Here is a 26,889-nt window from a genome sequence, read left to right on the forward strand (position 1 = left end):
GGGGGGGGGGTGGATGCCTGAAAATAAGGATTTTTTCATTCTCAGAGAAGTCTCTTCAAAACGAACAGGAGGAGGAAACCCCTTCAAGTGTATTTACTGCCATCAGGTAAGCAGTAGGGAAGAACCTGGTTTCCCAAGGGCTCTGAAAGAGCTTGTGCTATAGGACTGCCTCCCAGACCAGAGGAAACGACAATCTTCTACAGACTCTCAATAGGCCTCGAGTAATTTTTTTTAAGGGTGATGACATTCCACTCCCAAAACAGGGAGACTGCACCAAAAACCCACCCGAGACTGTGTCAGATAAAAAATTCCTGATGTAACTGTAGCTCTAAGGCTCATGGTAGTTGTCTTCCCCACCCCCCCACCAACACTAAGAAAATGTACCTTTATTTTATCATCTTTTACAAAATAAGAGCAAATAATATGCCATTCATAATTGTAATAAAGTAACAGCAACTAAAAGGAAAGCCCCAGTCCGGGCCTTGGTGAATGTGGAAAAGCCTCAGAGATCAGATTTACACTGAGCTAGACTAAGCCACCTCCACTCCACTTCGATCCTTCTCGTCAAAAAGGTAGCACGACTTCAACAAGCCCATCAACTAGAACGGGGTGTACCTGCAGTTGAGGACCCAATCGCAAAAGAACTCATGAACTGATGACAGTGCCACAGACTAGACAGAAAATTAATACTGCCTAAACAACATCCAAACAGCAGATTTAAAAAGAAGACAAACTTGAGAAGCAAGTTTGGAGGACGATTCTGGACGCTCATGAAGACCGAATCAGAGGGGAAAGAAGTGCTAACCAGGTCTTGGGTCTGCAGAGAAAATCACCAATTTAGAAACTAGCCCACGCCAGGCAGAGACTCAGGAGGAGCTCCGATGCTGGAAAAGGGGGAGCTGGCACAAGCCCCGGGCGAGGAATACCATGTGCTCGCTGACTGCCTCTCCATACGAGTGTTTCAAAAGAGCGACCTCTATCAAACCCCTGGACAATCAACAGCGAGTACGAGAACCCAAATTCTAGATTTTTCTCATTGTTTTCAACTTACATACCAACATCTCAAAAGAGATAAAAACTCCTTTGTGTGGTATGCAACTGAATGTCACTTCCCCATGGGTCGCATTTCTTCGAAGACAGAAATTTTGTTCGCGTTCTTCAGACTCACCAAGTTACCCAATAACCACAAGAGTAACCGAAAACAGTGTGGGAGCAGCAGCCTCCTGGAGGCTTAGGGTCCTAATCTGAGCCTTGTGACCAAGCTTTACTAAAAGGCTCAGCTTCAGCAAGCTCCAGGTTTCCCAGAGGAAAATGAGCTTTATTTCCTGAAGCCCACGGTCACCTCTAACCTCAAAGGGCAGGAAACTTGTAATAAATTTCTCCAAAATTGTACGTGAGCAGGCAGCAAAAGAGAATTACCTAGTTATTACCTTGGGCAGATTATTCTCTCTCTGAATCTAGGCTTTCTCATCTAGAAAACAGGAATCACATCATTCCCCTTCGAGGACTGACATGAAGGTCTGTAAGTAAGGTCACGTGTGGAACTTAAGCTCCAGCGCCCAGAAGAGCAAAGCTCGGGAAGTGTTGGTTAATACCATGACCTCTCCCCGGCGCATCTCCCCAGGCCCCCCCTCCCACCCATACTGGAACACCTATACCTCACTGCTGTCCCATCAGCCACAGAATCATGGGGAACCATGAGAAGAGATGAAGTAACACCAGCGCCCATCAGAGATGGGCCAAACGGCTAAGGGAAGCCGCTAAGTAACAGTTGTGGGCGAACAGCCAGTTTATCACATAAGCACACACGACCCCAATGAAGCTTCTGACCCGCATTTCCCAAATCAGCTAGAACGGTCTCCGGGTACCCCTCTACATTCCAACTCTTCATGCATCCTTTGTAAATACTATCAGGGGTACTGAGACTGACAAAGCACGTATACCGACCCCCTATCCCACCTCGGAATCACCAGCACCCTGAACAAAGGTATTCCAAATATTAGATTCCCTATTCCACTCATTTCCTCAGGGAAAAAAAAATTAAATAAAAACCTCACAGAGGGATAAAGTAAGAAGCCAACGTTCTAATATAAACATGACAAGCCCAATTCTATCACTGCAATATACTCAGTACAAAAATCTTTTCTGACCATCTGGAGCTGCTCCAGGCATGAGGCCAAAACTTCGCGATTCCTTTTCAAAGTAAATGACAGATCAGTAACCGCCACGTTGCTAACGCACAGCCAGAAGGGAGCACCTCATATCCTAGTCAGCGTCCCTGGAGTTTTACACATGTCGTAAAAACAAACTGCCTCCACATAAATCTGCCCGCTTACCGGGATTCCAGGCTGAAAAGCGATCATGTCACTTCTGAACAAGGCGGCACTTTTAGGGTGCGACGCTATTACCTTATCTCCCAGGTAGGAAGTGGGACCTCCTGCAAGTTTCACTAAAAAGAGCCAGCTCTAAACTAGAATGAAATCTGTGTATGTCAGTATTTCAGTTCTCCAGAAATGGCACATGGGAATCTACCAGATACTTCTGAGTCTGTCCCCTACAGCGACTGAGACGTCTGTAAGATTGCAATCATCGTGGGGTCATGTATTACACTGGGCAACAGGGCCGAACCCAAGATCAATGGTGATCTGTAAAGTTGGTGCAGACTTCTTTTTCACCCCTATTGCCCGAACAAGCAGGATCACTTTCTTCATTCATCCAAAGAACCAAATGGAGAGCCTACTCTATACCAGGTACACACAAAAATGGTGAATGGAAATAGAATTGCTCAACATCTCTGCCAAAAACATAAATACGAAAAGTTCAAAACCAATTTCACATAATATGCTCAGAATAAGAGTAATGTGAAAGTTCAGAGGCTTAAATCTGGTAACCTTCCCCTGGAGCATACGCAGCAGAAAGATGTTGACTGGCAATGGCTATGGACTTCCTGCAAATATTTTTTTCCAGATTTCAAAGACATGGAAGTTATCTCCAAAGTCACACTTTCCACTGGGGAACTAGCTTATCCTTTAAGAAAAACATTTTAAAACTGAACAAACTGAAAATCTGTCTGGCAGCAGGCTGTTGCTTACAGAGAGAAGTTACAAGGAGTTTTACAGATGAGGAAACCATAGCTAAATAGAAATCACAAAGTTAACCTGCAGACAGATCACAAATGGGCAGAAGAGAGGCAATTACGAGTCTCCATCTTCTGATGAACGAACTCTTCCTTGAGGATGAAGTCACGCGTTCAGAGAGCTGGAAAACTCATCCGAGACCATCGCACCCTGATTTTACCCAGCTCACCTCTTAGAGAAGCTCTTGTGTGTGTCTGCCTTCAAAGCATCGAATAATCATTACCAAATTACTGGTATCTGAGTGTCCTGAGCCAATTCCAAATGGAACCCTTCTGTCCTGTTCTGAGAACAGGGAAGAGAGAGATGGGCAATCAGGCACAGGGGCGAGAGAATTCAGATCCTAGTAAGAAAACAGGAGCAGAAACTATAGAGCGGAATCCTCAGCACAAGAATGCATAAGGAGGATTCTTTGTCCTTTAGTCCTTTGACACAGTAGAAAGAGAAGTGAATGCCGACAGAATTACCTTTCCCCAAAGGGTTTAACAGGCTCGAGTGGAAATTCCAAGGCAAGTATCACCATCAAAGGAGACTTCTGGGAGGAATGGAGTAGGAGGAGAGGGCATCGACAACTGCAAGATTCTGAACAAGAGGAAGACTTATAAGGAAAAGTGGGACTTTTTGAAGACATTTTGGGGTGAGGCAGGTGATAAGTACAAAGAACAGACTGCAAGCAAGAAAAGGCCAAGAATGCTACATACTACAGAACAGTTGAAGAAAAATGACAAAAATATACAAAAATCAAGGCTTGCCTCCGAAGTATTTAAGAAGGAAGAAAGGGAGCAAAAGATACAAGCAGACAAGTAATGGCGATGGATCACTCCAAAGAGAAACCTTAATGATCTGAAGAGAGAACGTGTGATTTTTGCTGCAAAAAGGATACAGCAATTCTCCTTCAAAGGAGTCACCGATAACTAGCATTTTAAAGAGGGAAACTATATTCTGACTCCACCTAAATTCATTTCTTCGTTCACTCTCCTCTCATTTTGATCTCTATTAGTTATTCACTTAATTAAGATTATATTTTCTCTCAGTGATATACGGGCTTCAGGAAATAGCAGAAATCAAAATGACAGAAGGATGAACGATGACTGAATGAATGAATGGGCAGATGAGAAAAGTACTTAGAAATACTATACATAAAATCAAGTCTGCTCAAATTGCAAAATGTCAATCATAATGCTTAAAGAATCATCAAATAGTGACAAAGAGAAAAATCCCACTTTCGGGAAGCAGAAAAATAGCAGATGATTGGGGTACTAAAGACAGGTAACAGGCATGGGCACAGGAGTGGGGAGGGGGAACGTGTCAACCACAGAGAAGAAAAAGAGCAAATTTCCAAAGGGCCTGCGAGGGAGAGTGGGGGGACAAAGTGGGGCCTGACTCTTCATGGTAACGCCGGCAGACGTCTTTATTGCATGCATGAGAAACTGTTAAGAAGGAAGGAGAACTGCACAAACTTAACCTCCATGCCAGCATGAGAATCTCATGCAACCATTTTTCTCAGAATCCCTAAACAGGCAGCTATGCTGATACATAAAATAAATTAGGATTTTGCTAAGTGTTCCCCAGGTTCACACATCATGCCTAAGTTTGTGGAACAGAAAAGTTAATTCTGGAAAAAAAGATCAGAGATCTCTTTAGTTCTTTGCTCCAACTTAGTCAAGACTGTGTAACTTGTACAAACATAACCACTTCCTGCCCACTGAACAAAGCAATTAATGGACTGGGCACAGTTTCTAAGAGGATTTAAGGGAAGAAATCAACCTGGCCATGTCGGACTGCAGTTCATTTTAAAGAAACAAGAAACGGGAAAATATAGATATCATTGTTTGGTTGAATAGTGGTCATTCTTTCTTTACATAAATTTCCTCCCACAAACAGACTGTAAATGACACAGTGGGAAAAGAATTTGCTTCAAAACGGCTCTAACAATATATCCACCATCCATACCTTCAATTCATTATTAAAACATAATGTGCAGACTCTGCCATTTTGGAAGGAAAAAATAAAAACTGATAAACCTTTACGAGTTCAGAAGCATCAACCATTCATCTAGAATGGACGCTGCAGAGGAAGAAGTGTCTGATCAAAAAGGAAGGAGAGAGAGAAGAGAACGAAAAGCCATGGTTATGGCTCCCAGCAACTTCCCAGGGCTGGTTCCATGACCGCAAGGGGTCCAGGAACACTGCCCTTGTATCTTGTACAACAGATTCAACTTTTCTGCTTAAGCTAGTTTGAGTGGATTTATTTGCAAGACAAATGGGGGGTGCAATTCTTGACTGTTATTAACACCAAAAATTTTTCGCTCTTCACATATTTTCAGGCATTTCAGTAATTTTATTTTTTTTAATATTTTATTTTTAAGTCATCCCCACACCCAATGTGGGGCACGAACTCACAACCCCACAATCAAGAGTCCCATGCTCCACTGACTAAGCCACCTTGGCACCCCACCTCAGTTATTTTATTTTTTTAAAGCAACTTGGGGATTTGGGGGGGGGTGGCAGTTAAAGATTTTTATTTATTTGAGAGAGAGAGAATGAGCCAGCAGGAGTGGGGGGGGGGGGACGAACGGGACAACAAGCCGACACCCACTGAGCGCAAAGCCCACCACAGCTCCACCCCAGGACCCTCAGATCATGACCTGAGCCCAAGTCAGACACTTGAGCCAACTGAGCCACCCAGGCACCAGCCCCCACCCTCAGGTATTTTAAAGTGAAAAATCTCATATACTTCCAAGAATCAGAATTGGAACACAGCTTTAAAATTAATATCAAGCAAGTTTTCTCCTGGTTCAAACACATGGGGCATCAGTGTCAACGTATTGCTGTGGTTAAGTCATTTATTCAGTAAACACTTACTGAGTATTTATTCTTTGCCAGACACTGTATAAAAAGAAAAAGGAGGTGTGCCTGAGTGGCTCAGCCAGTTGAGCTGCCAACTCTTGACTTCGGTTCGGGTCATGATCTCAGGGTCCTGGTATCAGGCCCTGAATCAGGCTCCCCCGCTCAGTAGAGAGTCTGCTTGTCCCTCTGCCCTCCCCCTACTCCTGCTCAGGCGCACAAGCGCTCTCGCTCTCTCTCTCTCAAATAAATAACCTTTTTTAAAAAAAAAGGGAGAAAGGAAAGACATGGTCCCTGCCCTCAAGGAATTTCTGTTACTGAAGAACACAAAGAGGAATTAGAAGTCTCCCTGCTCCTTTCCTCGCCACACAGCTTGACCGTGAGACTCGAAGGCTACTGCTAATTGAACTGAAGGCTCCCTAAGCTTCAGGTACTGGTTCATGCAACCCATCAGTTCCTCCAATCTTCTACTTCTAAAGGAGAAATGAAAAGTAGGATGTGGGCCACTACGGTTTTCTCTCACCACACTGGGTAGTCAGCCTCATAACCCATAGGGGACACCAAGGAAAGCTTGGGCATGGGTCCAACTCATAAATGTGCCTTACTGTCTTCTAACACCACCAACTCTCACCTGAACACCACCTACAACCGTGAACAAACTACCACCAACCCCCTACCCCGGAGCAATGGGACTGACTGACATCTAAGAGAGGAATTTATCATTTCTAATTAAAATCCACTTTCACTTTTTTTAAAAGATTTTATTTTTAAGTAATCTCTAGACCCAATGTGGGACACGAACTCATAACCCCAAGATCAAGAGTCACACGCTCTACTGCCTGAGCCAGCCAGGCACCCCAACCATCTTTCACTCTTACTTATTCAGAGGTTCACTACAAAACTGAGTCATGAGAATCCTAAGAGAGAACACTTGAGAATTAAGTGTCAACTGGTTCATTAGGAGGGTCCTCCCTTCAAGATGGAAGCGTGTCATACAACAACACTTAATAAGCAACAGTCAACTGAGGCCAGAGACCTCTCACAGCTAACAGGAACTGAATACCTGGTTAAATCTTCACATTCCTGTAAATTCAAACATGTATTCCCTGAAGCTGAAGGCTGGAAGATACAGGTCAACAGATGCCTAACTGGTTTAAAACATTTCAAAATGAAGATTCTTACTAACCAAATCATTCAAATGAACAGCGCCAGGAAGAAGGAAGAAGTGCTACATGGCTTCTATTTGTCTAAAAGTTTTAATTCACTGAACTATAGATAAACATCCTTATACGCAATCATCCGTTTAGTATCCTGGAAAAAATATTATTACACTAAAGGTTAAACAAGTTTATATAGGCTATCAGGTGTAATGTTTCCAATGATTACTTTTCCATGGCAAAACACGAATTACGTTACTGATTAAGGAAAATAAACAATAACGCCTAACTTGTATCTTTGCCCTGATTTCTTGCCAAACTTAAATACACCAGATGTATTTCAAATAAATAGGTTAGACAATCTATAACAAATTCTAGCTAGTCAGTTAGTAATCCATACATAATACATAATCCAAATAGAATACAACCCTTTCAAGCCTAAATTCCTAATCATGAAAAAAATCTTTCAGATCAAAACGTTTGACTCCCAAACACTCTCTGAATATCAGGTGAAATTTCCCAAAGCCCTTAAACTATTTTTATATGTAAGTTTCAAATTCCCCATGCCTTAGGGCGCAATTCGTGTCAGGAGCCCTGAAGAGAACTAATCTCAGAGTTGTCAAAAACAAAACAAAAAAAAACAAAAATGGGGGGGTAGGATGGGACTCTATGGTTCCTGAGACCCTCATTACGGAAAAAGCTATTAGCAAGCCATATTTCTTTTACAAATGAAATATAAATACGGATTTTAAAAGTGTCCCCAAGATATGTTCTCTGTCATGTGCTGTTAAAATGTAATTTACAAAACACACAGATAAGCTATGTATACTACAATTACTACAAAAGAATCCCATGCTTTGCTTATTCTTACACATAATTATAGTGACAAGCGAATGGGGAAAATAAACGTCATGAAAAAGTAGTATGTCATGGTTCGTGACAACCAGAAGCAAGCTGTTAGGAGCAGAACGGTCACCACTGTAAGCAAACTGCTTATAGGTTTTAGGAATTAAGACAAAGAGAAAGGACAACATTCATAAATGCTCCCTTGGTTCACTGTTCTCTTCCTAAAAAGATGTTACAAACTTCTTTCTAATAGATCTTCTTAGGAAGGAAAGAATAAGCTCTAAGTGTGCAGTCAAGGCAACAGACGCCATGGCCTTCCATTCTGATGCTTCAGCTATGGGACACGAGACGTTCTGTTCCACGCGAACGACAGATCCCCTAAAATAGAAGGATTTCTTTTACCTCCTCTAGACACAAAGACTGAAACATCTGCTTCTTCTAGCACTGGCTACTCCTGTGATTTTTAAGCAAGTCCCTTCAACTTAAGATCCTCCTTTCATCACATATTTCTGGGAAAATCCAATAGCTTTTGAACGTCTTAGAAGAATTATATACCAACTGAGAATCTGTAACTGAACATCCCAATAAAGCAAACATCAAAATAGCAATAAAGACCTTTTGCCTTGTTCAAAAAACAAGAAAGATATAGGAGGGGTATCAACCCGCTAAAAAGAAGGGAAAAAATTCATCTTTTAAAAGATCGTCCAAAACAAAGACACAAAAGCAGCAGTGGAAACCAAGGGAGCTGTGAGCTTAGATGTAACTCTGAAAGGCAGTATGATTAGGATGGGCAGGGACAGGCTGACGTATTTTCTCCGTAACATTAACTAATACCAAACTTCTCTTCTTGTTATTAAGACCACAAAGTAATTGACCTAATGAATAAACAGATTTTCCTCAACATGAATGTTGCTTGTGAAAAGCAAACTCATGTTCTGGGAGGGGAAAAAAAAAAAAAAGCTGTGACAAAGCCTTCCTTCCAGCAAGTTTCCAACAGCCGGTGGGGGGTGTGAGAAACTGGGCAGTCTGCAGACCTGTAGTATGAAGCCTAGAACTGTGCCGGTTCTGACAAGATTCAGAAAGGGTTTCTACACACCTAACTTGCAGAAATCCATTCATGATTTCTATGTGGATAAGGGCCAAACGTCCCCATAATCAAGATGAAGGGTATCAAGGTGTCGTTTTGTTTTTTAAATGACACTGTTCTTCTCCTAGCCCAACAGTCAACTTCTTTGCTGCATTGTATGATTTTTTTTCCCCTCCCTGCAAGTCAGAAAATTTAATTTTCTTCATTTCCAGCCAGGGGCCACTCAAACAAATCTAATGGGCGTAGACAGCATTTCCTGCCTACTGTAAGAAAATAATAGGATTGCCATTATTAACATGGCCCGAGGCATGCACTGAGGTGGGGCACTGAAGAAACTGACCTTTAATTTTCATCAGTTAGCCTACACTGACTGCCTGGGTTTTGTTTTTGTTTTTCTAATAAAGGTGAAGGTTATTTTTTTTCTCCAATGTTGAGGTCTAACACTGGCTCATTCACACTCACGGAGCAAGACAGGCTCCAATCCCTATTATCCTTTCCATTCAACTGTGTTTATGTCTAGAAAAACCCTGCCAGTAAACAACCCGTTAAAACTCGGTTTTGTTTTTCTTCTCTTACTTTTTTGGACCTAGGCTCCCAATTTTTAAGAAGCTGGTGAGGTTCAGGAACTGCCAAAGCAGAGAAAACTATTCTATTCCCGGACACCTCTGCCGAACACTGTGTCATGCTAAAGAAATGAGCATCCCCACGGTGAGCAGCAAGGGTGGCTAAGATTTCCCGAAATACTTCGGATCTCAACCTGCAGCGCACTGTTCCCCAGCAGTGGCGGCTTTATGCCACTACAGAAATGAGGAACACTGTCTGAGGTGGGGACCCAGAGATGAAAGGCAGGTCTTAGGAGCCCCATGGTTTCACCCACTCATGTCAAGGTCTGATCTTCTCTCTTAAAAACAGAACAACATCCACAAGAAAAGCGAGAAGGAATGGGAGGGAGGGACTCTCCTTTATTACAACTCTCCTTTGATCCTAGACTTTAGGAGAGGAAGCAGAGCTGTCATATATGTACTTAAAAAGGGACAACCTCTCTTTGAGGGGGCAGGAAGGAAGAAAACTACGGGGACAAGTAACACTTGTAATAATTAGTACAGCTTGGCATTCAGACAGGCTTCTTTTTCCCCCAAAGGGCTACTTATATACATTATTTCATTTTCTGCCCACACTATGTTACTCAGGCAAAGGAGCTCAAAGTATGGCTGCAGAGAGGTGTTGCAAAGCTGCCACTTATACAAGGATAACTCAAGGGGTCAGTGGCAAGGCCAAGAGAAAACCAATGGCTAATATTCGTATACACTTAAAATAATTGGGAACATTTTTTACATAATGATCATCCTATTAAGAAGTATGTCCAACAGTTACATTGGTCTGTAATCAGTGAATAATAAAATAGCATCTGTCACTTGCTAAGCCCTTGTTCAAAGCTCTGTGCCAAGCCAGGGAGTTTAAAAAGCCACTGCGACTGGGTAACTCAACCAAAGTCAGACTTAGAAACCTACGCAGTGCGGTCTCAAACTTAGGTCTTCTTCTCCAGAGCACACGGGTTCAGTCATTCCACTACAAATGACAGTTATTACCAAAAATATTAATTCCAAGTTAAATCTGTAATTTCCCATGCCCTCCTAATATAAAAATCGTATGGACAATCTGCTTTTATAGACAGCGGCTGACAAATTCCCAAGACGGATTTCTTTTAAAAGATGTTTCCTTTTAGTCTACCTTACCTTGCCATCAAACTTTCCAGAAAAATCATTCTACAGTTTTTCATGAAAAACATTATGAAAGTTATTTCTTGAAACTTCCTGAAGATACACGAACACAGCAATCCGTGTTAAAGACACTTTTTTTAAAAAAGGTTCTCCGTCCATCTGCCAAGCAGAACATCTGACAGCAGCCTAGAACTGTCCCTCTACTGAACCTGCGGATGACTCAGTGGAAACTAGAATCTGGAAAACTTGCCATCCCCCATGAAATATAATAGGAACAAACTCGCTCACCTTTATTGCTGCTACATCCTGCCCAAACGCTGGCCTCCTCTCCTCGGGCTACAATCCCTGCCCCTCACAAAGAGCAGAGAAGGGAGACTGGCGAACTAGCAAGTTGACGGCAAACACGTGGGACCCCCAAATTACTCCAAACGAGATGAAGCTAACGCTAATGCAGCAGCGAAATTTATTTGAATCCTTCATTCTTTCACCTTTTAACCAACTACTATGCCCTGATAGGTCGGAGCAAACTCCTGAGCACACTGAACTAGGTGAAGAGAACCAGAAAGTGAAATATAAATAGGAAGTGACACTGTTTCCATGTTTAAATTTAATATAACAAGCAAACGGCCAAGTCTAAAAAGCTAGGTTTTGAAATTCTTCAGATTCTTACAGGTATCATTAAGATCCAGTTAAAGCTACGGCTCAGTAATCACACAGCGGGATTAAAATATGGCAAAAGCAAACAGACCTGGAAATAACTGTTTCTTCATTAATGAAGAAATCTTATGGTAAGTTAAGAGAGCCGCTGCTAATTGAACCCTGAAATAAAACATAAGCCTTAAAAGTTGCTACCCCTTTCTTCTCTCTCCTCCCATTATCTCTCCTTAAAAAAAAGAAAGAAAGAAAGAAAGAAAGAAAGAAAGAAAGAAAGAAAGAAAAGGAAAACAGCATTTTAACAATTAAACTTACTTCCTTTCTAAGAGGCTCAAAACTACTGATTGTATAATTTCTTTGAACATGAGTCTACATACATGGGCGAGTTGTAGAATCCCTTACCCAAAATTAAGTAAATTTCCACCTTCGGGTGATGGTGGCAAAAGCATGTAAGTGTTAGAAGAGAGTCAGAGCAATTTAAAATAAAAATAAGCAAATAAAATGCCCAAATCCTAAAATTAACACATTCCTTTTTTAATAGATGCTTGAAACTGCTCTCTTTACATCTTAACGGATATAACAGATTTTATTTATTTTTTTTAAGATTTTATTTATTTGTCAGAGAGAGAGAACACAAGCAGGGGGAGCAGCAGGCAGAGGGGGAAGCAGGCTCCCGGCTGAGCAGAGAGCCGGATGCGGGACTCGACCCCAGGACCTTGGTATCACGATCTGAGCCAAAGGCGGACACTTAACCGACAGCCACAGGCGTCCCAGATTTTGAAAAGTCAGTCCTCCTGTGAGTTACAGCCAGGGTACTCTGCACCTGCGGCCCTGCCACCAGCCAGCCCTGAAAGCTCAGAGCGGGCTGAGGCGTCCCAGCCCCCAGCTTCCCAAAGAGGAGGCGCTCAGGCAGCCGGCTTGGAGCAGCAGTTCTGGAACACGTTTCCCCATTTACAGCCTCCCTCCTGCACAGAAGAGAAAGAAGGAAAGGAGGTTCTCACAGCCCTCCCCGGTCTGCGGGAACCCAATTCCCAGAGCAGGGCAAAGCTCCTCCTGGGCCCAGAGGGGCATTTCCGGGAAGCAGCAGACTGTGGAGGTAAGACAGCCTGAGGGCGGCATCTTCATTAGCTGAGTCCACACCACCGCACACAGGGAACAAAGCAAGTCGGGCCCCACTTCAGAGCCTTGTCCTCAACTCACCTCAGTGAACTCACTTTCTAAAGATGGAGTAGAGAACTAAATGATTTCTAACAAAGGAAGCATTTAGGGTTGCCAGCTCCCCAGGTCTAGCCTGGGCCGTCTGGGACAGCAACAGGGCCCCTCTGAATCCTGAGGTCACCCTTCATTTACCACAGGAGCTGCTGCTTTGAGCTCAGAGACGAGGCTCCCTCTAGTCCCTTCTGTGCTGGTCCCATCTCTGTGGTTGCCTCTGGGACAACCCAAACACCACAAACTATTAGCCTTAAAAGGAGAGAAAGGGTTAGTATTAGGACGAGCAAGCTCTGCTTTTCCAGGTGCACATTGTAAGTACAGGATCTTGCTCTGTATAAATTAACTTAAAAAAAAGCCTTCGAGGAGACAGATGTCAGATGAACAAAATCGTACTACCACTCAGAGAAAAACCTCTCAGAGTTTTTCAAATGTCTGAATAAGGTAAAAACTCCACTACCATTTCCTAACCGACTGCTCTAGATTTTTTCCATTCACTATATTGAGTTTCTTATATATTACTTTCTACAAAGTATACTTTTATTCTCTGGTTTCTCTCATCCCAAGATTAAGTTGCTATTACAGAAAACAATCTAGGAAAATCTCTTGGGAAATGTCCAGAAGAGTGTTATTCATTTTTTTTTTAAAGATTGTATTTATTTGAGAGAGACAGAGGGCACAAGTAAGGAGGAGAGGGAGAAGCGGGCTCCCCACTGAGCAAGAAGCCCACGTGGGGCTCGATTCCAGGACCCCACAATCACCTGAGTCCTAAGCATACGCTTAACTGGCTGAGCCACCCAGGTGCCCCTTATTTTTTTTTTTTTAAATAAATGTTAGGTTTCTCAGGTTGAGCACATAGAAGGCCTTCAACTCATACTTAGCCTTAGAATCCGGAGAGCTACCTGGGAACACAGACACTACTCCAAGTCTGGAGATACAAATAAGGTATTTCACGGGAACTACTGAGAAACAGTGTGATGCAGCTGAAAAAAGTTCTGTAATCAGTCTCGGTGGTATTTTGAACCTTCTATGCCTTTCTAATCTTCGATTCACTTAACACTTATAGGGCATCTGGTATGTACCAGCTTCTGCTGCAGATACTAGAAACACACAGAAAAACAGAGAACAACATCTACCTTCCAGGGTTAGGTTTATGAACATGGCCGGTGCATGGCAGGTGCTTGACAATTACTGGTCACTATTATTATGTTTTACATCTGACTTGTGGTCACAGAGTGTTTGTAAGTTTAGTGCACAAATGACAAGTGTCCTAAACTCATTCCTATATAAAACTGCCAAGAGCTGGTCATCATTTTGCCCTGAAGAATATGACAATAAAATCATTTTAAGTCCGAACCCTTCAGTTCTGCCCTAATTCCTAACTGGAGTCCCTCTGGTCTCCTAAGCACTCCTTCCACAACTTCTCTCCAGCCATTGGTCAAGAAGGTCAATTTCCCAAACTTGCCTGATCGTATCATTCGCCTGAAACACTTGAAAAAAAATAAAGACTCCCAGATGCCACCCCAGACACAGTGAATAAGAGCCCCTGGCACCCTTACCCCACTCACACTATAATGCTCCAAGACAGTCTTCTCTTCTCCAGCATACTTTAACTCCACCTTCTGAATAAGGTAAAACCCCTTACCTTCAAATAGCTTAGGTCACTCTCCTCAGGTTTCCATGATATGCTCTTTGACCCTTTCTCCACGGCTTAGTTTTACACCGAACACGTTGGCCGCCAGTCTAGCAGAATCAACTATTTCAGCTGGGCCCCCAACACCTCAGCAAGGCACATTTTGGTTTATTTCTATCCCTTCATGTCACCCTTCTAGAATTTCCTTATAAAAGGATTATTTTAAACTACCACAAATCTCTAAAAATTACCTTTTTCATAAAAGAATTTTCTTAATTCCCAAACTGAGTCCAATGGATATGCAAAATATATATAATCAAGGACCACATTTTTAGGGAACAGAAATAGAAGCTATTTGTTAAAATTGTCAGAATCAATGAGCAACCTAACATAGACATGAAAAAGCCCATTTATTCTCTGGAAAACCTTCATTTGTTTTTCTTTCTTTCTTTCTTTCCTTTTTAAAGTAAACTCTATACCCAACATGGGGCTTGAACTCACGACCCCAAAATTAAGAGCTGCATGCTCTACAGGCTGAGCTAGCCAGGTGCCCCTTTCATTTCTTTAAAACAGTAATAAATGCAAACCCAGACTTGCACTGAAGATGACTCATGCCTTTGTTTTACTTTGTTTAAATATTTATTAGATCCCTACTACGAGGGAAAAAAAACAAAACTCAGGAACACTGTTGGAAACACAAAAATGTCCATGGCCCATGGCCCATGCTTAAAGAGGTCAACTTCAGTAGAAGAAATACTGACAGAGCACCTGAGGAAAGGCAGGAAGTATATATGAATGGCACATTCAACCTGGGAATCCATTCTTTCAACCATCCAAGGGACATTTACTATGCACTCACCATGAAAGACCCTAAATCAGTTATCATCCCTACATTCAAGTTAGGGGGGCAAGGAGACAATCAGACAACACTAAAAACGACTGTTCTCAAAAGTACAGATAAAGTGCCAGAAGAATTTAAAGAAAACCACAAATGACCTAGAAGGAGATTCTGGAACATAATGAGGATATGCAATGGAATTGGACATTCTTTTCTTTTGAGGTCAAAAGTCAATGAAGAGCACTCTGCAAACATGTTATAATTCTTCATATCTCTCCGAGATATAAAGAGATCATGGCTCTCAGTGCCTTTTGATATCAGGTGGTAATGAGAGTGCCTCTGGAATAATTAGGCCACAAAAATGGCCTGCTATGGCATGAATTCTATTTACGTACACAGCAAAGAAAATACAGCACACCCATAGGGACAGCAGAGCACACATTCACTGCCATCATAAAAACCCTTGCAACTTCATACTGTTTTCCAGGAGTTCGGGAATTAATGAACGATTATGGATGACAAATACGTTTTTTAAATCACTTTAATTACATACAGATATAATTAAAGTAATATAATTTTCCCTATAACTTATTTGTATATGAACTGAAATCTTTCCACTTGAATTTTTATGATATTTCTAGTATTCCTAACATGCACTTTATATCTGATGTTTAAGTTTCATACTTAATCACTTAATGGAAATCCCGACATCTTTTTATAAATGACCTACCCAAACTCAACACCAGTATCTCAGAAGTAGAAAACAAAAAACCAACCACCAACATTCAGAGTGCAATAAGTACCACAAAATTATTAGCTGCTAAGGACAAGTTCATAATGAATAAAACAGAATACTACATGCTTTCTTTCACTCTATCCCTTCCAACAGGGCTTAAGCCTAAGGAACTGAAGAATGTTAGCACCTGAACACTTCCAACATGAGTACTAACTGAGATGACTTAGAACGTTTCTGAGTGGAAATCCAACTTTTTCCTAAAGTACTGCAGATGACCAAACGGAATAGAAAATATGACACGTCTAACTGTACATCCCTCGTTCTTAGATGACTCACAGTGAAATTCAGGATAGATTACTTTACCTTTATGTGCCTACATAGTCTGTGAATGTTAACAAACTACCGGGTTCATCTCAATATTAAGATGTCTTTTTTTCCCCCCTCCAGAGATCTACTACTTTTAAACAGTCTCTTAAATTCAAGCCAGTTAATAAAATGAGGACACTCTGATCTCTAAAAACGGCCTAGGGCAATCTCCCTTTAGAATGCAATAGGAGGAGGAGGAGGAGGAGGAGGAGGAAAGGGGGGGGAACAACTTACAGACCAGCAAGGAGGCAGAACAAAGGGGAGCAAATAGAGACAAGCTGAGATGGTGTGGAATAAATTTCCTTCAACAGTTTTTGTTTTTTATTATGGTAAAATATACATAACGAAACATTTATCATTTTGACCATTTTTAAGCATACAATTCAGTGGCATTAAGTACCTTCACAATGTTGTGCAACCATCACCATGATTCATCTCCAAAACTTCATTATCCCACACAGAATCCCTATATCCATTAAACAGTAACTCCTGTTCCCCCTGCCCCTCGCCCTGCTAAGCTCTATTCTACTCTGTGACTATGAATTTACCTCTTCTAGGCAGCTGATGTAAGTGGAAACACACAGCATTTGTCCTTTTGTGTCTGGCTTATTTCACTCACATCATGTTTTCAAGGTTCATCCATGTTGTAGCACGTATAGAAATTCCCATCCTTTTTATGGCTGAATAATACTCCGTTTTAAGTATATACCACCCTTCGTTTACTCACTCATCTGTGAATGGACACTTGGGTTGTTTCCACCCCTTCCTGATGTTGGGAATACTGCTGCTGTACGCTGGTGTACAAGTATCTGTTGGAGTCACTGCTTTCAATTATTTGGGGTACATACCTAGCAATGGAATTGCTAGGTAACTCTACATTTAATTTTCTGAGAAACCACAAAACTATTCTCCGTGCAGCTCTATCTTTTACGTTCTCAACACCAATACAGGAGGATTCCAATTCAATGTACTTTCAAGTCTTTTCTGATTCACTAATTCAGAATAATGTTGACTTCAATTACTCTAAATTGGAATTATTTTTCTTAAGAAAAACCACAAAAGAAAAACCAGAAACAGCAATATCTAAAGACAGTATTTTCCTCCTAAACAACTTGAACAATGGAAGATAGAGTTAAAAAAAAAAAAAAACTTCAAAATATAAAAAGAAGCATAATATCCTAAAAATGTATTAAGTATCCCACACATACAACTTGTACTGTAAAAACTGGTCAATCTGACCCCTAAAAAGTCATACACTAGAAAACTTCATTGTCTGAGTAATTGGATATAAATATATGGAAGTATTTTTAAAGAAATTTACTCTTCTTACCGGTCAGTTCCTTCAGCTGCGCAGGAAGGTCCTGCTTTAGTAAAAGCAGAGGAGGAGGGTGGGTAATAGGCTTATTTAAATACTACTCAGCGGACTTTCCACAAGTTTGCCCAAACAGTGGAGGCAGGGGAGATGGGCAACTAAAAGGAATAACGATGTTCTTAAACCTTTAACACCTGCACTCACCGATCTGCCACCAAGTGCTTACAGGTGATAAAAGAAATTAACAAGCAGTGAAGCAAATGTCAACAGAAAAACTCCGAAACAAATAAACAGGCATAGCTGGAGTCTATTGGTGGGGGTAGGGTGTGATAGATATTTGCTTGTTGTGACCTACTCTGCATACAAAAATGTAGTTCTAACTTTTGCTTGTAAAATGTTCCTAGCATGGGAGCGCACTGAATAAATCAACAACGCCCAAGGGCTCCTGCAGCTCTATGAAATGCCCCCCAGTAGAACTAGCTTCAATCCCTATGCAGGTCTACACCGCTTTTAAGTAAACTGATTTTTTCAAAGTGCTTAAAAGTAGTTTGTTCTCCTAATTTGGAAAATATTCCCTCCTATGATCTATTTAAACTTCTGTTACAGTAAAACCTTTTCATATAGAGTAGGAAACCAAACTGTATCCTAGACTCGCCTGGATAATTGCAAATTCCTAATTAGTTACATCAAGAACAATGGAGTTATTTTTAATAGAGACCCCTCTTTCACCAGTTGTGGAGAAGCGGAGTCCCTTAAGAATAAATTAAATAACGCTATTTCCTGGGATTTTAGAGTCTTCAATTACTTCTCAAATTTACTACATTTGCTCACGTACAAAGACAATTTTCTAGATAGTTATTTCAACAGAAAGCTTTTTATAATTGAAGACTATGGGTTGGTATTATACTTAGTTCAAGTAAACTTTTCTGATTGGTTGCCTTTCTAAAAATCTTCATCTTCCAGAGTCAAAACGAGGATGTATCAGAAGCCTTAAATTTGAATATAAATGTAGTTTTAAACAGAGCCTGTAAGTGCTCCAATTTTAGCACTTCTCAAATTTCAGAAAGCATTAAAGAATTGAACTTGCCACCATCCTGCCCTAGGAGTTTGGTGGCAGACAACGTTCTCTACACAACATTCCAAAAACATGAGCAAAATACCCATGTAAGTTAAGAAAAAATGCTTTGCATTTGCCCCCCCAAAATCAATAGAGTAGAATATTCTATTTTCAAAGAATCTAGTCTAGAACTCAATAAATGCTTTCAGAGGCAATAAACAAGTGAATGAAATAAAATTAAATACCATCTCACTAAACTCTTCTCCCTCCAGTTAACTTAAAACTGACAAGCAGTTGTCAAGATATCAAAGAAACAAAACATTAGGAGCCAGTGCCTGAAACAACAGTGAGTACTGCCAAGGGCATCTCATCAGCCAAGGGCACTGAAAATTACAATCCAGGAGCTACAGAATGCTAAACTTGCAGAACTCAGCTAGTGGCAAAAAAAGAGAGATTCACAGATGGATCCACTTTCAAAATGAGAAATACCCCACCTTCAGACGGCTAAACAATGGGTCTATCTACCTTACCTGATTGACATTTGGTGGCTTAACAAACTTCCTGTCCCCCTATCCCCTCGCCCAACCCCCCATATTTTTGGTCCACAAGGACTGATCCTAGACAGTAAAACTGCACCATAAACAATTCCTCTCCAGGTAAGCTCGTAACTAGGGACTAGACTCTCCTGAGCCGTACCTTGTAAAGCGCCCAAGTACCATCAGGTCATCCTCCCCGTGAGGCTCTGCTTGACTTCTACAGAGAGCTGCCGCAGTCTAATCACAACTGAAGTGTTTTCTGCCTTGTTGAAGCACATAACACCATACCATACTTTATATTTTTTTAATAATAGTTTTTTATTATGTTAGTCACCATACAGTATATCCTTAGTTTTTGATGCAATGTTCCATGATTCATTATTTGTATATAACACCCAGTGCACCATGCAATATGTGCCCTCCTTAATACCCATCACCAGCCTATCCTTTTATTTTTCTTTATTTTATTTATTATTTTTTAATGATTTATTTATTTGTTTGAGAGAGGGAGAGAAAGCGTGAGAGAGTGTGGGGAGGGGCAGAGGGAGAGGGAAAGAAAAACCTCAGCAGACTCTTCGCTGAGCACAGAGCCCCTGTGGGGCTCGATCTCAAGGTGCTATCTCGACCTGAGATGAAACCACAAGTCAGGATGTTTAACCCACTGCACCACCTGGGGGCCCCACCATACTTTATATTTTAAGGCAAAAAAGTATATATATACACAGTTATGAATATTTTCCTATATTCAAAGGTGCTCAGAGTAAACTAAAGAATCAACCTTCTCCTCAAGCACTTAAGTGTATTCCCAACGTCCATAGGATGAGAATTAAGGTTTGCTTGAAAATGTCTTACCACAAAAAACTCTCATTTAATGGATTAACCTCGCTAATGTGAGGAAATGGCAATTATGATTTCTAAAATGGAAACATAGGTAAGTTGCAAAGCTCCCTCTACCTGAAAATATTCTTTCCCCCCATTCTCAGCTGTAATTACTGAAAGCTCAAATAATAGGCTAAGATAATATACAATGACTAAAGCCTTACACCTCTATCATTCAGTATTTAAAGTTCCTCTAAGAGACTGCCCTTTTTCCCCTCAATCTCAAGAAAAACCCCAAATCAAGCAGACTGTCTTGTCCACGTCAGCAATGCCAGCCAGCTATAAGCTACATCTAAGGAAAAACTTCCCCGAAACATGGAGCTGGGATGACTTATATACAGTACGATTTTTGAGAGGTCACAAATCAACTATTCTATCAGAATAGGGAGAAAATGAACACAGCAATCTAGAGCTTTAAGCCTGATTTACTCATCAAAAAGGGAAAAATAAATTATTTTTCAAACTGTCCACATGTAATTTGGAGGTCCCTAAAAATGTGCAAAGTAATAGGAACAGCTATTTTAAACTTTGGAATATAACGGACTATGGAGTTTGCGTAAGGCTTTACCAAACGCTTTTCAATACACTGACTCATTAATCCCTTGGACAACCATTTGGAAAAAAAAAAAAAAAAGGTATGGATGAGGTGTTTTCTCTTTATAATAAAATCAGGAAACCAAAACTGAGACAGGTTCAGAAGTTTATCAAAAATATACAGTTAAAAAGTAAAGTCAGTCCTTGGCAGAGTAGATATTCTGATTTCAAACTCATGCTCAGAGGCAGCCCTCACTAGACATTTAAGACTTCTAATCTTTGCCCATTATTTGCCCATCTTTCAACATCTTTTGTCTTTTAAGATTTTAGTTAAGTCTCTCGTCTGTATTAATCGCCTTGACGTTCGACAAGTGGAACTGTGTATCATGAGTTAAATGGTGCTTCCTATATTGGTCACACTCACGAGAACACTGTAATCCTATTCGTATCATGGTCTTTATCCTGGTTCCTTGAAAATAACTATGCTTCCCAGGGTCAGGAATGGGTATGAAAAGGGTGTTTCAGCTATCTCAACAGTGTCATTAACCAATGACTCACCTGTAACTGAATTTACAAGTTTGAAAAAGATGGAGGCCATTCAATTCACATAACACTAAAATAATACAGATCAATTTAAAGCTGATTTACAAGTGCAGGTCTTTCAGGGTCAAATAATGCTCTAGCACCAGGATCATGAACTGCAATTAATCCCAGGAAGTACAGTAACTATGCAAGGCACAATAGATTCAGATATATTTATACTGAACCTGGAAGTTACTTCTTTAAAAATCCTAATAAAAAGATTACTTTATCATTTGTCTTTTCCTGAAAGTAGTATGCCCCCCTCCTCCAAAAAGTATTCAGTTACTGGACATTTATAGATAGAATCCAGATAAATGCTTACTTTAACAGGAGCTGGAATTTTCTATTTCATACAAAATCAAGAAAATTGTTGAAATTCCTTCTATCAAATGAATTCTAAAATGCAACAAAGGCAAATTCAACTCACTAATCAGAAAACTACTTCACCATTTGCCACCAAGAGTATTTCTGGATGTTTGTTTTCCTCTTAAATATATTCTTCCCAATTCATAGATGAAATATAGTGTATTATATTTGAATTTATTCTTTGGTAGTAAAGCAATGATTTGAATTCTTCAGATTAATTTTGCAACTATATAAGGCAAAGTGAATGATGGTTTCACCTATTTCCCTGACATGAAGTCACATGAAAAGAATCACCCAGTGAAGAGGTGAACATGGTTATTAGTGGGTCATTTTTTTTAACCCCCATCAGTGATTTTTCATATTGCCTCCATTTACAACCCTTTATTACACTAAAATAACCAACAAGTTCTGCCTTTTCAGCAGTTACTATAAACGATTATTTCAACCAAACAAGAAAATGTCATTTAAATTTCTGTCCATCAGTTTAAACTATGTTATGTAAGCATTTAAAAAAACATGTGCGTATTTTATGCACTCAAGGTATAAAAGCAAAAATTAGGTATAGCTGACTCAGCATTTAAATTCCATTTTGGAAGGCAGAGTCTAAGCATCTTCTGGTGGTAAGAACAGTGCACTAGACCTAAAAAGCAGTACGATGCAGTTAAACGTGAACACATTCGGGAGCCAGAGAGTTCTACGTTGTGATTTCCAATATGGTAACCACTAGCCACAAGTAGTTTGAAATAATTAAAAGTAAATACAATTTTTTTAAAAAGTAAATAAAATGTAAAACGGAGTTCCTCAGTTTCACTAGCCACATTTCAAAGGCACAACTAATGTGCCATTTCCGCCATCAAAGAAAACCCTTTTCAGAGCAAAGTGATCTTATACAAGTGAGTTTAATTCCTGTGAACATCAACACCCTTGTCTGTAAAAGGTCCATAACATCACGTAAATTTAAAGACTGTTATTACGATTTTAATGAGATAATATATAAAAAAGTGCAATACATAGGGCTTAGTACACATTAGATATTCAAGAAAGAGTAGTTATTAATACAATCCTATATTAGACTTTACCCAATAATGGCAACCCTGGACAAGTCGCTTTCCCTCCCGAGCCTCATTTTCCTAAACTGAAAAGGTTAAGAAAGTCTTCTGGCTAACGTCTAATGACACTATCAAATCCTACCATGTTAAATGAACTATTAAGCAAAAGGGGCACAATCTCTTACTGAATAAATTACTACCTAGGCTCCTATAGCCTCCTAACCAATCCCAAGCATTCTTCCAAAAACCCCAGAAGATTGGCTCTCCAACAGTCCACAGTCTGATGTGGGCTATTTATAAAGTCGGTCTTAAAAGGTTACGGGAATATCCTTCTGAAATTGTATATACTGTAATTAGAAACTACAACCCCTATTCCATGATATCTTGCACTTTTCACATCTCTTTTAAATGAACACTATCTTTACAGATAAGTTTTTCTTTCTTAGTATTTAAACCAGAACACTTCAAAAGCACATAGGAGTTTAAACAGAACTTTTTAATGATTTTTTTTTTAACCAGCTATACCTCATTCTTACCCAGTTTGTGGGTGACCTCGAGTGTCTAAACAAAGTGAGAATTACACCTTCATGGGTGAGGTCCCCTTGCAGGACCAGAAATATGTCCAAAGACTTTACTCTGGTTAACAGCTGCTCCCTGGGAACCAGGAAACTGACTGAACGCTAGGTCCACAAAGCCTGCCTCCAATGAGGGGGAACCAAGGGCCCCCACACAAGGCACAAAACCAGGGTCACTGGCTGCCTTGGGGCACAGGCCTCTTCCCCCGCCTGTCCAGGACCCCAGAGTCACAGATTAAATTGAAGAGTGGAAGAGCAACTCAGACAGTAGAAATCAGAACAGAGCGCTGCATTTTTGCCCAAGGCCTGTAGCCTCAAAAAAAAAAAAAAAGTGTTATTCCAGAGCAGATTCCTTTTCTTCCGGGTCTGTCTGCTCCCTCTGACTCTTTGCCCACAACCGCGGTGCCTCCCCTTTCCCAATGCCCCACCTCTCTCAACTCTTAAAAAAAAAAGAAAAAAAAAAGTGGCTTATTCCTCTCCCTTAGTTTTCCCCAGCAGGGCCTGGAAACTGGAGGAAATTCAAATCAAATTAGCCGCACATTAAAAAATAAACGGACAAGCAAATCAAAGGGTGCCCACCCAACAAAAGATCTCTCCCGTTCCAAAATATGATTAAGCCTGGGTGTGAGAAGGGGAGGGAGACTAGAAACCGGCAGGGATGGAGAGATAAACGTGTGGATTTGGGGCCTCAGCGTCGGCCCATCGCGGCCAAATGCCAATTTTTTTTCCCAAGGAAATGCTAGGCTGAAGAGAAAATAAAAAGTTGTAACTTTTAAGGAAGTCAGCAAAACGGCAATGTCTGGATAATATGCCACTGCTTCCCTTCGTCTGGGATGGCAGGGTGGGAGCTGGGATTCGAAAAGCTCCAACTCCAGTCGCGCACTCCTGGAAGCCTCCCCGCCAACGGCGCCGCCAGGCGGCCCAGCCCCGTCTCCTGGGACACCGGGCCCTGGTGCTTGGGCTCCCACGGGGCGCCCGGACCTTTGGGAAAGTTCGCGGGCACAGCCCGAGGCCCCACTTTCCTCCCAGGGTGACAGGCCCTTCCCACGCCGGCCGGCCCCCGCCCCGCCGCGGGCACCAGACGGTCCGCGCGGCCCCTCCCGGCCGCCTCCGGGCGCGGATTCCGCCGCCCGCCCCACCCCCGGCCGGGGCGCCCCTCGGGGTGACCGACTGACCGGAGCTACGCTGGCCCACACACCGGGTCGCCAGCTCCTTCCCGCCGCGCCCCGCTCCCCCGCCCGATCTTCCAGCCGCAGGGCTCGCCGAGTCCGGCCGGGGCCGCCGGTTACCGCCCCCAGCCCGGGGGGAGCCCGGGGGGCAGGACGGAGAGGGAGGACGTGGCGCGCACGGAGGTGGCCAGCGGCGAGGCGGGGAGTGTCCTGGAGAGGCCCGGCCGGGGGCAGGGGGCCGGCACGGCTCCCGGGGCTGCGGGCCCGGACCCTCCCCGCGAGCATCTCGGGGTCCGAGGTCCCGGCCCGCCCCCGCCCGGCGCGGAGAGGCGGCCCCAACTTCCAGCCCCACTTCGCACGCCCGCCCTCCTCCCTCCACCATATGGAAATCTACAGCCTCTGAAAGTGACACGTCGAAGATTCCTCGGCCTCTCCGCCCGCCCTCCCCCTCCCGGGCAGCGTTCCTGCCGCGGAGATTCCGGGAGGGGGAGCGGATTCCTCGGACAGAATCTGCTGGGAAGGATGGGGAGGGCGAGGGGGGGAGGGAGAGCCCGGGAGCCACTGCCCGGATTTTTCATCAAGAAGAATCTACCCGCTTCTTTCCCTCCTCCAAGCCGAGGCAAGCTGGGGGGACGGGCGGGGAACCGGAGCCCAGCAAGATGCGGTCCCAAAGTGGAGGCCAAACCCCCTCCCGGGCCCCGTGTTCCCGGGGTGCCCAGACGAGCGCGGGGCGCCCCAGCAGTCTGGCGCCAAGTTTTCCCCGGGAAGCCCGGCGCGCCAGGAGCGCTCCGGGACAGGATCGCACTCCGGCGGACTCAGCGTCCGGCCGGGGCTTTCCAGCGCGCGGGACCCAGCGGCCGAGGCGCGGGGTCCCGGTCCCCTCCAGTCTCCCGATCCTGCACGCCTTACCTTCTCTCGGGCTGAAACGCGGGGCTCCGGGCGCGCCACACACCAGGTTGCCCACGCCTTCCCAGCCGGCAGCCCCGAGGATCCCCGCTGCCCCCTTCGCTGCTCCCGCCGCCGCCGCCGCTGCTCTCCTCCTCCTCCGGCCGCCGCCGCCGCTCAAATAACTACCAGGAGGGTTTGATGGGGGATTCCGCCATGTCAATGATGTCGGGACCACATGGGGATTTGGGGCCCGCCCACTGCCGTAAACTGCAGAGTAAAACCGCCGCCAAAAAGCTCAGATTCGCAGGACTGTGGGAGCCTCCTTTGCTCCCAGGCCTGCACAGCTGAGGAGAAACTCTTTGATTCAGCCAGACTAAAGAAGTCTGAGGCTTAGGGGATCTAGCAGCTCCTAAAAAAACGAGGGCTGCATGTTCTGCAAAAGATCGCCAAACACCGATATAAATGCAGTGTTTGCTGAGTAATAATCAGAGCTAAGACGTTTTTTCATTTACACATCTAACTTTTTTAAATCCCCACAACCTTGTGAGCTGTTTTGTCACTCGCTTGTCTATTTCCCACAGCACTTGTTCATACAACTAACATAGCGTGAACAGATTTTACTACCACCAAAGTAAAAATGTCTATTTCCCCCTTTCAGAACCCGATATGCACTCACAGGGGCAGAAACTGATCCATACTCCTATCTATTTCTGTACTGTCAAACATGGCATCGTGCATAATGTGATTCATTAGATAACTGTTAGGCTTATATTATTAAATGTAATGTATTCCTGTTATAGAGGCTCAAAATGGTTAACAGGCAGCATCCCATCCCACCCCTGAAATTATCCAGGAGGCAAGAAGGCAGAAGTTCTCCCACAGAGGACCCTTCTCTCCTTAGCATCCCAAGTATCCTAAATAATTACATTCAGCATCATTTATTGGTCACAAAGCAGTATTCAGTAGTGACCAGAGGCAATGCATTACTTTCATTGACCTAAAAAGAACAATCATCTGTCAGATAAGGTCATTGTACATAGTACTGTATTAAAGCCAGAAAAACATAAAAGAATACTGAGATGAAAAACGTATAGCACTCAGATCTTAGCTCAGACATGTAGAGAAATGGAACTAGCATCACAATTGCCTGTTGAAGAAGGGAGGGGTGCGGGGAGAGGAGAAGAAAGAAAGATGTGTCCAGATTTCATGTTTATGAGTTTTCTTGAACCTGGCAGAGAACTGAAATTTCAGGGCAAGCACCTAACCCGAGTCTTCTCAATTTCTCTTGCCTGCTTCTGCCTCCTTTGCCAAGCCTGTCCTTCCACACTTGAATCTAACCTTGTGCTCTCTGAAGTTTTCAAGTTATCTACTCATTTGGATTCTTCCACATCTTTACAATTAATTTGTTCAACAAACATATATAAGGGGTACTTTATTCAAAGCACAATGCTAGGTTGATGCTGGGGATACAAAAATGAACAAGACCCAGTCAAGTGGAGGACATAAACAGCAGCTTCAGAGCAATGTGAGAAGAACTGAAAAGAATTGTGAGTTTCTGGGGAAAAGAGCTATGCGACTGTGGGGAGGGAGGGAATGATTTCAGCTGGAGCTCAAAGACTAGGAAACGATCTTAGGATAGGGAAGAGGAAGACAGACGCTCCAGACAGAGTGAAAGTATGTACACAAGGACGGAGGTGTGCTTCGAAGTCATGAAA

At 42.6% G+C, this 26,889-nt stretch overlaps 2 protein-coding genes across 7 annotated transcripts in view; one reads left to right on the plus strand and one right to left on the minus strand.

The window, feature by feature from the left end:
• FNDC3B (fibronectin type III domain containing 3B) overlaps nt 1–26,889 on the minus strand; it is a 380,755-nt gene that overhangs the window by 316,405 nt on the left and 37,461 nt on the right. The window contains exon 1 of one of the 6 annotated variants that reach the window (XM_040621597.1): nt 25,196–25,390. The exons of 4 other annotated variants lie outside the window; for them this stretch is intronic. The gene's annotated coding sequence lies outside the window, so the exon portion shown is untranslated. Of the gene's footprint in view, nt 1–24,292; nt 24,422–25,195; nt 25,391–26,889 lie in introns of those variants that run through there. One more of the 6 variants, XM_040621599.1, reaches the window with a different exon arrangement.
• On the plus strand, nt 23,926–25,210 carry LOC121100504 (collagen alpha-1(I) chain-like). The gene is made up of 2 exons (XM_040621741.1): nt 23,926–24,279; nt 24,368–25,210. The coding sequence occupies exons 1-2, from the start codon at nt 23,926–23,928 to the stop codon at nt 25,208–25,210; spliced, it is 1,197 nt and encodes a 398-aa protein (XP_040477675.1).

Source organism: Ursus maritimus, unplaced genomic scaffold (genome assembly GCF_017311325.1).
Source record: "Ursus maritimus isolate PB19 unplaced genomic scaffold, ASM1731132v1 scaffold_4, whole genome shotgun sequence".
In the NCBI taxonomy this organism is placed as follows: domain Eukaryota; kingdom Metazoa; phylum Chordata; class Mammalia; order Carnivora; family Ursidae; genus Ursus; species Ursus maritimus.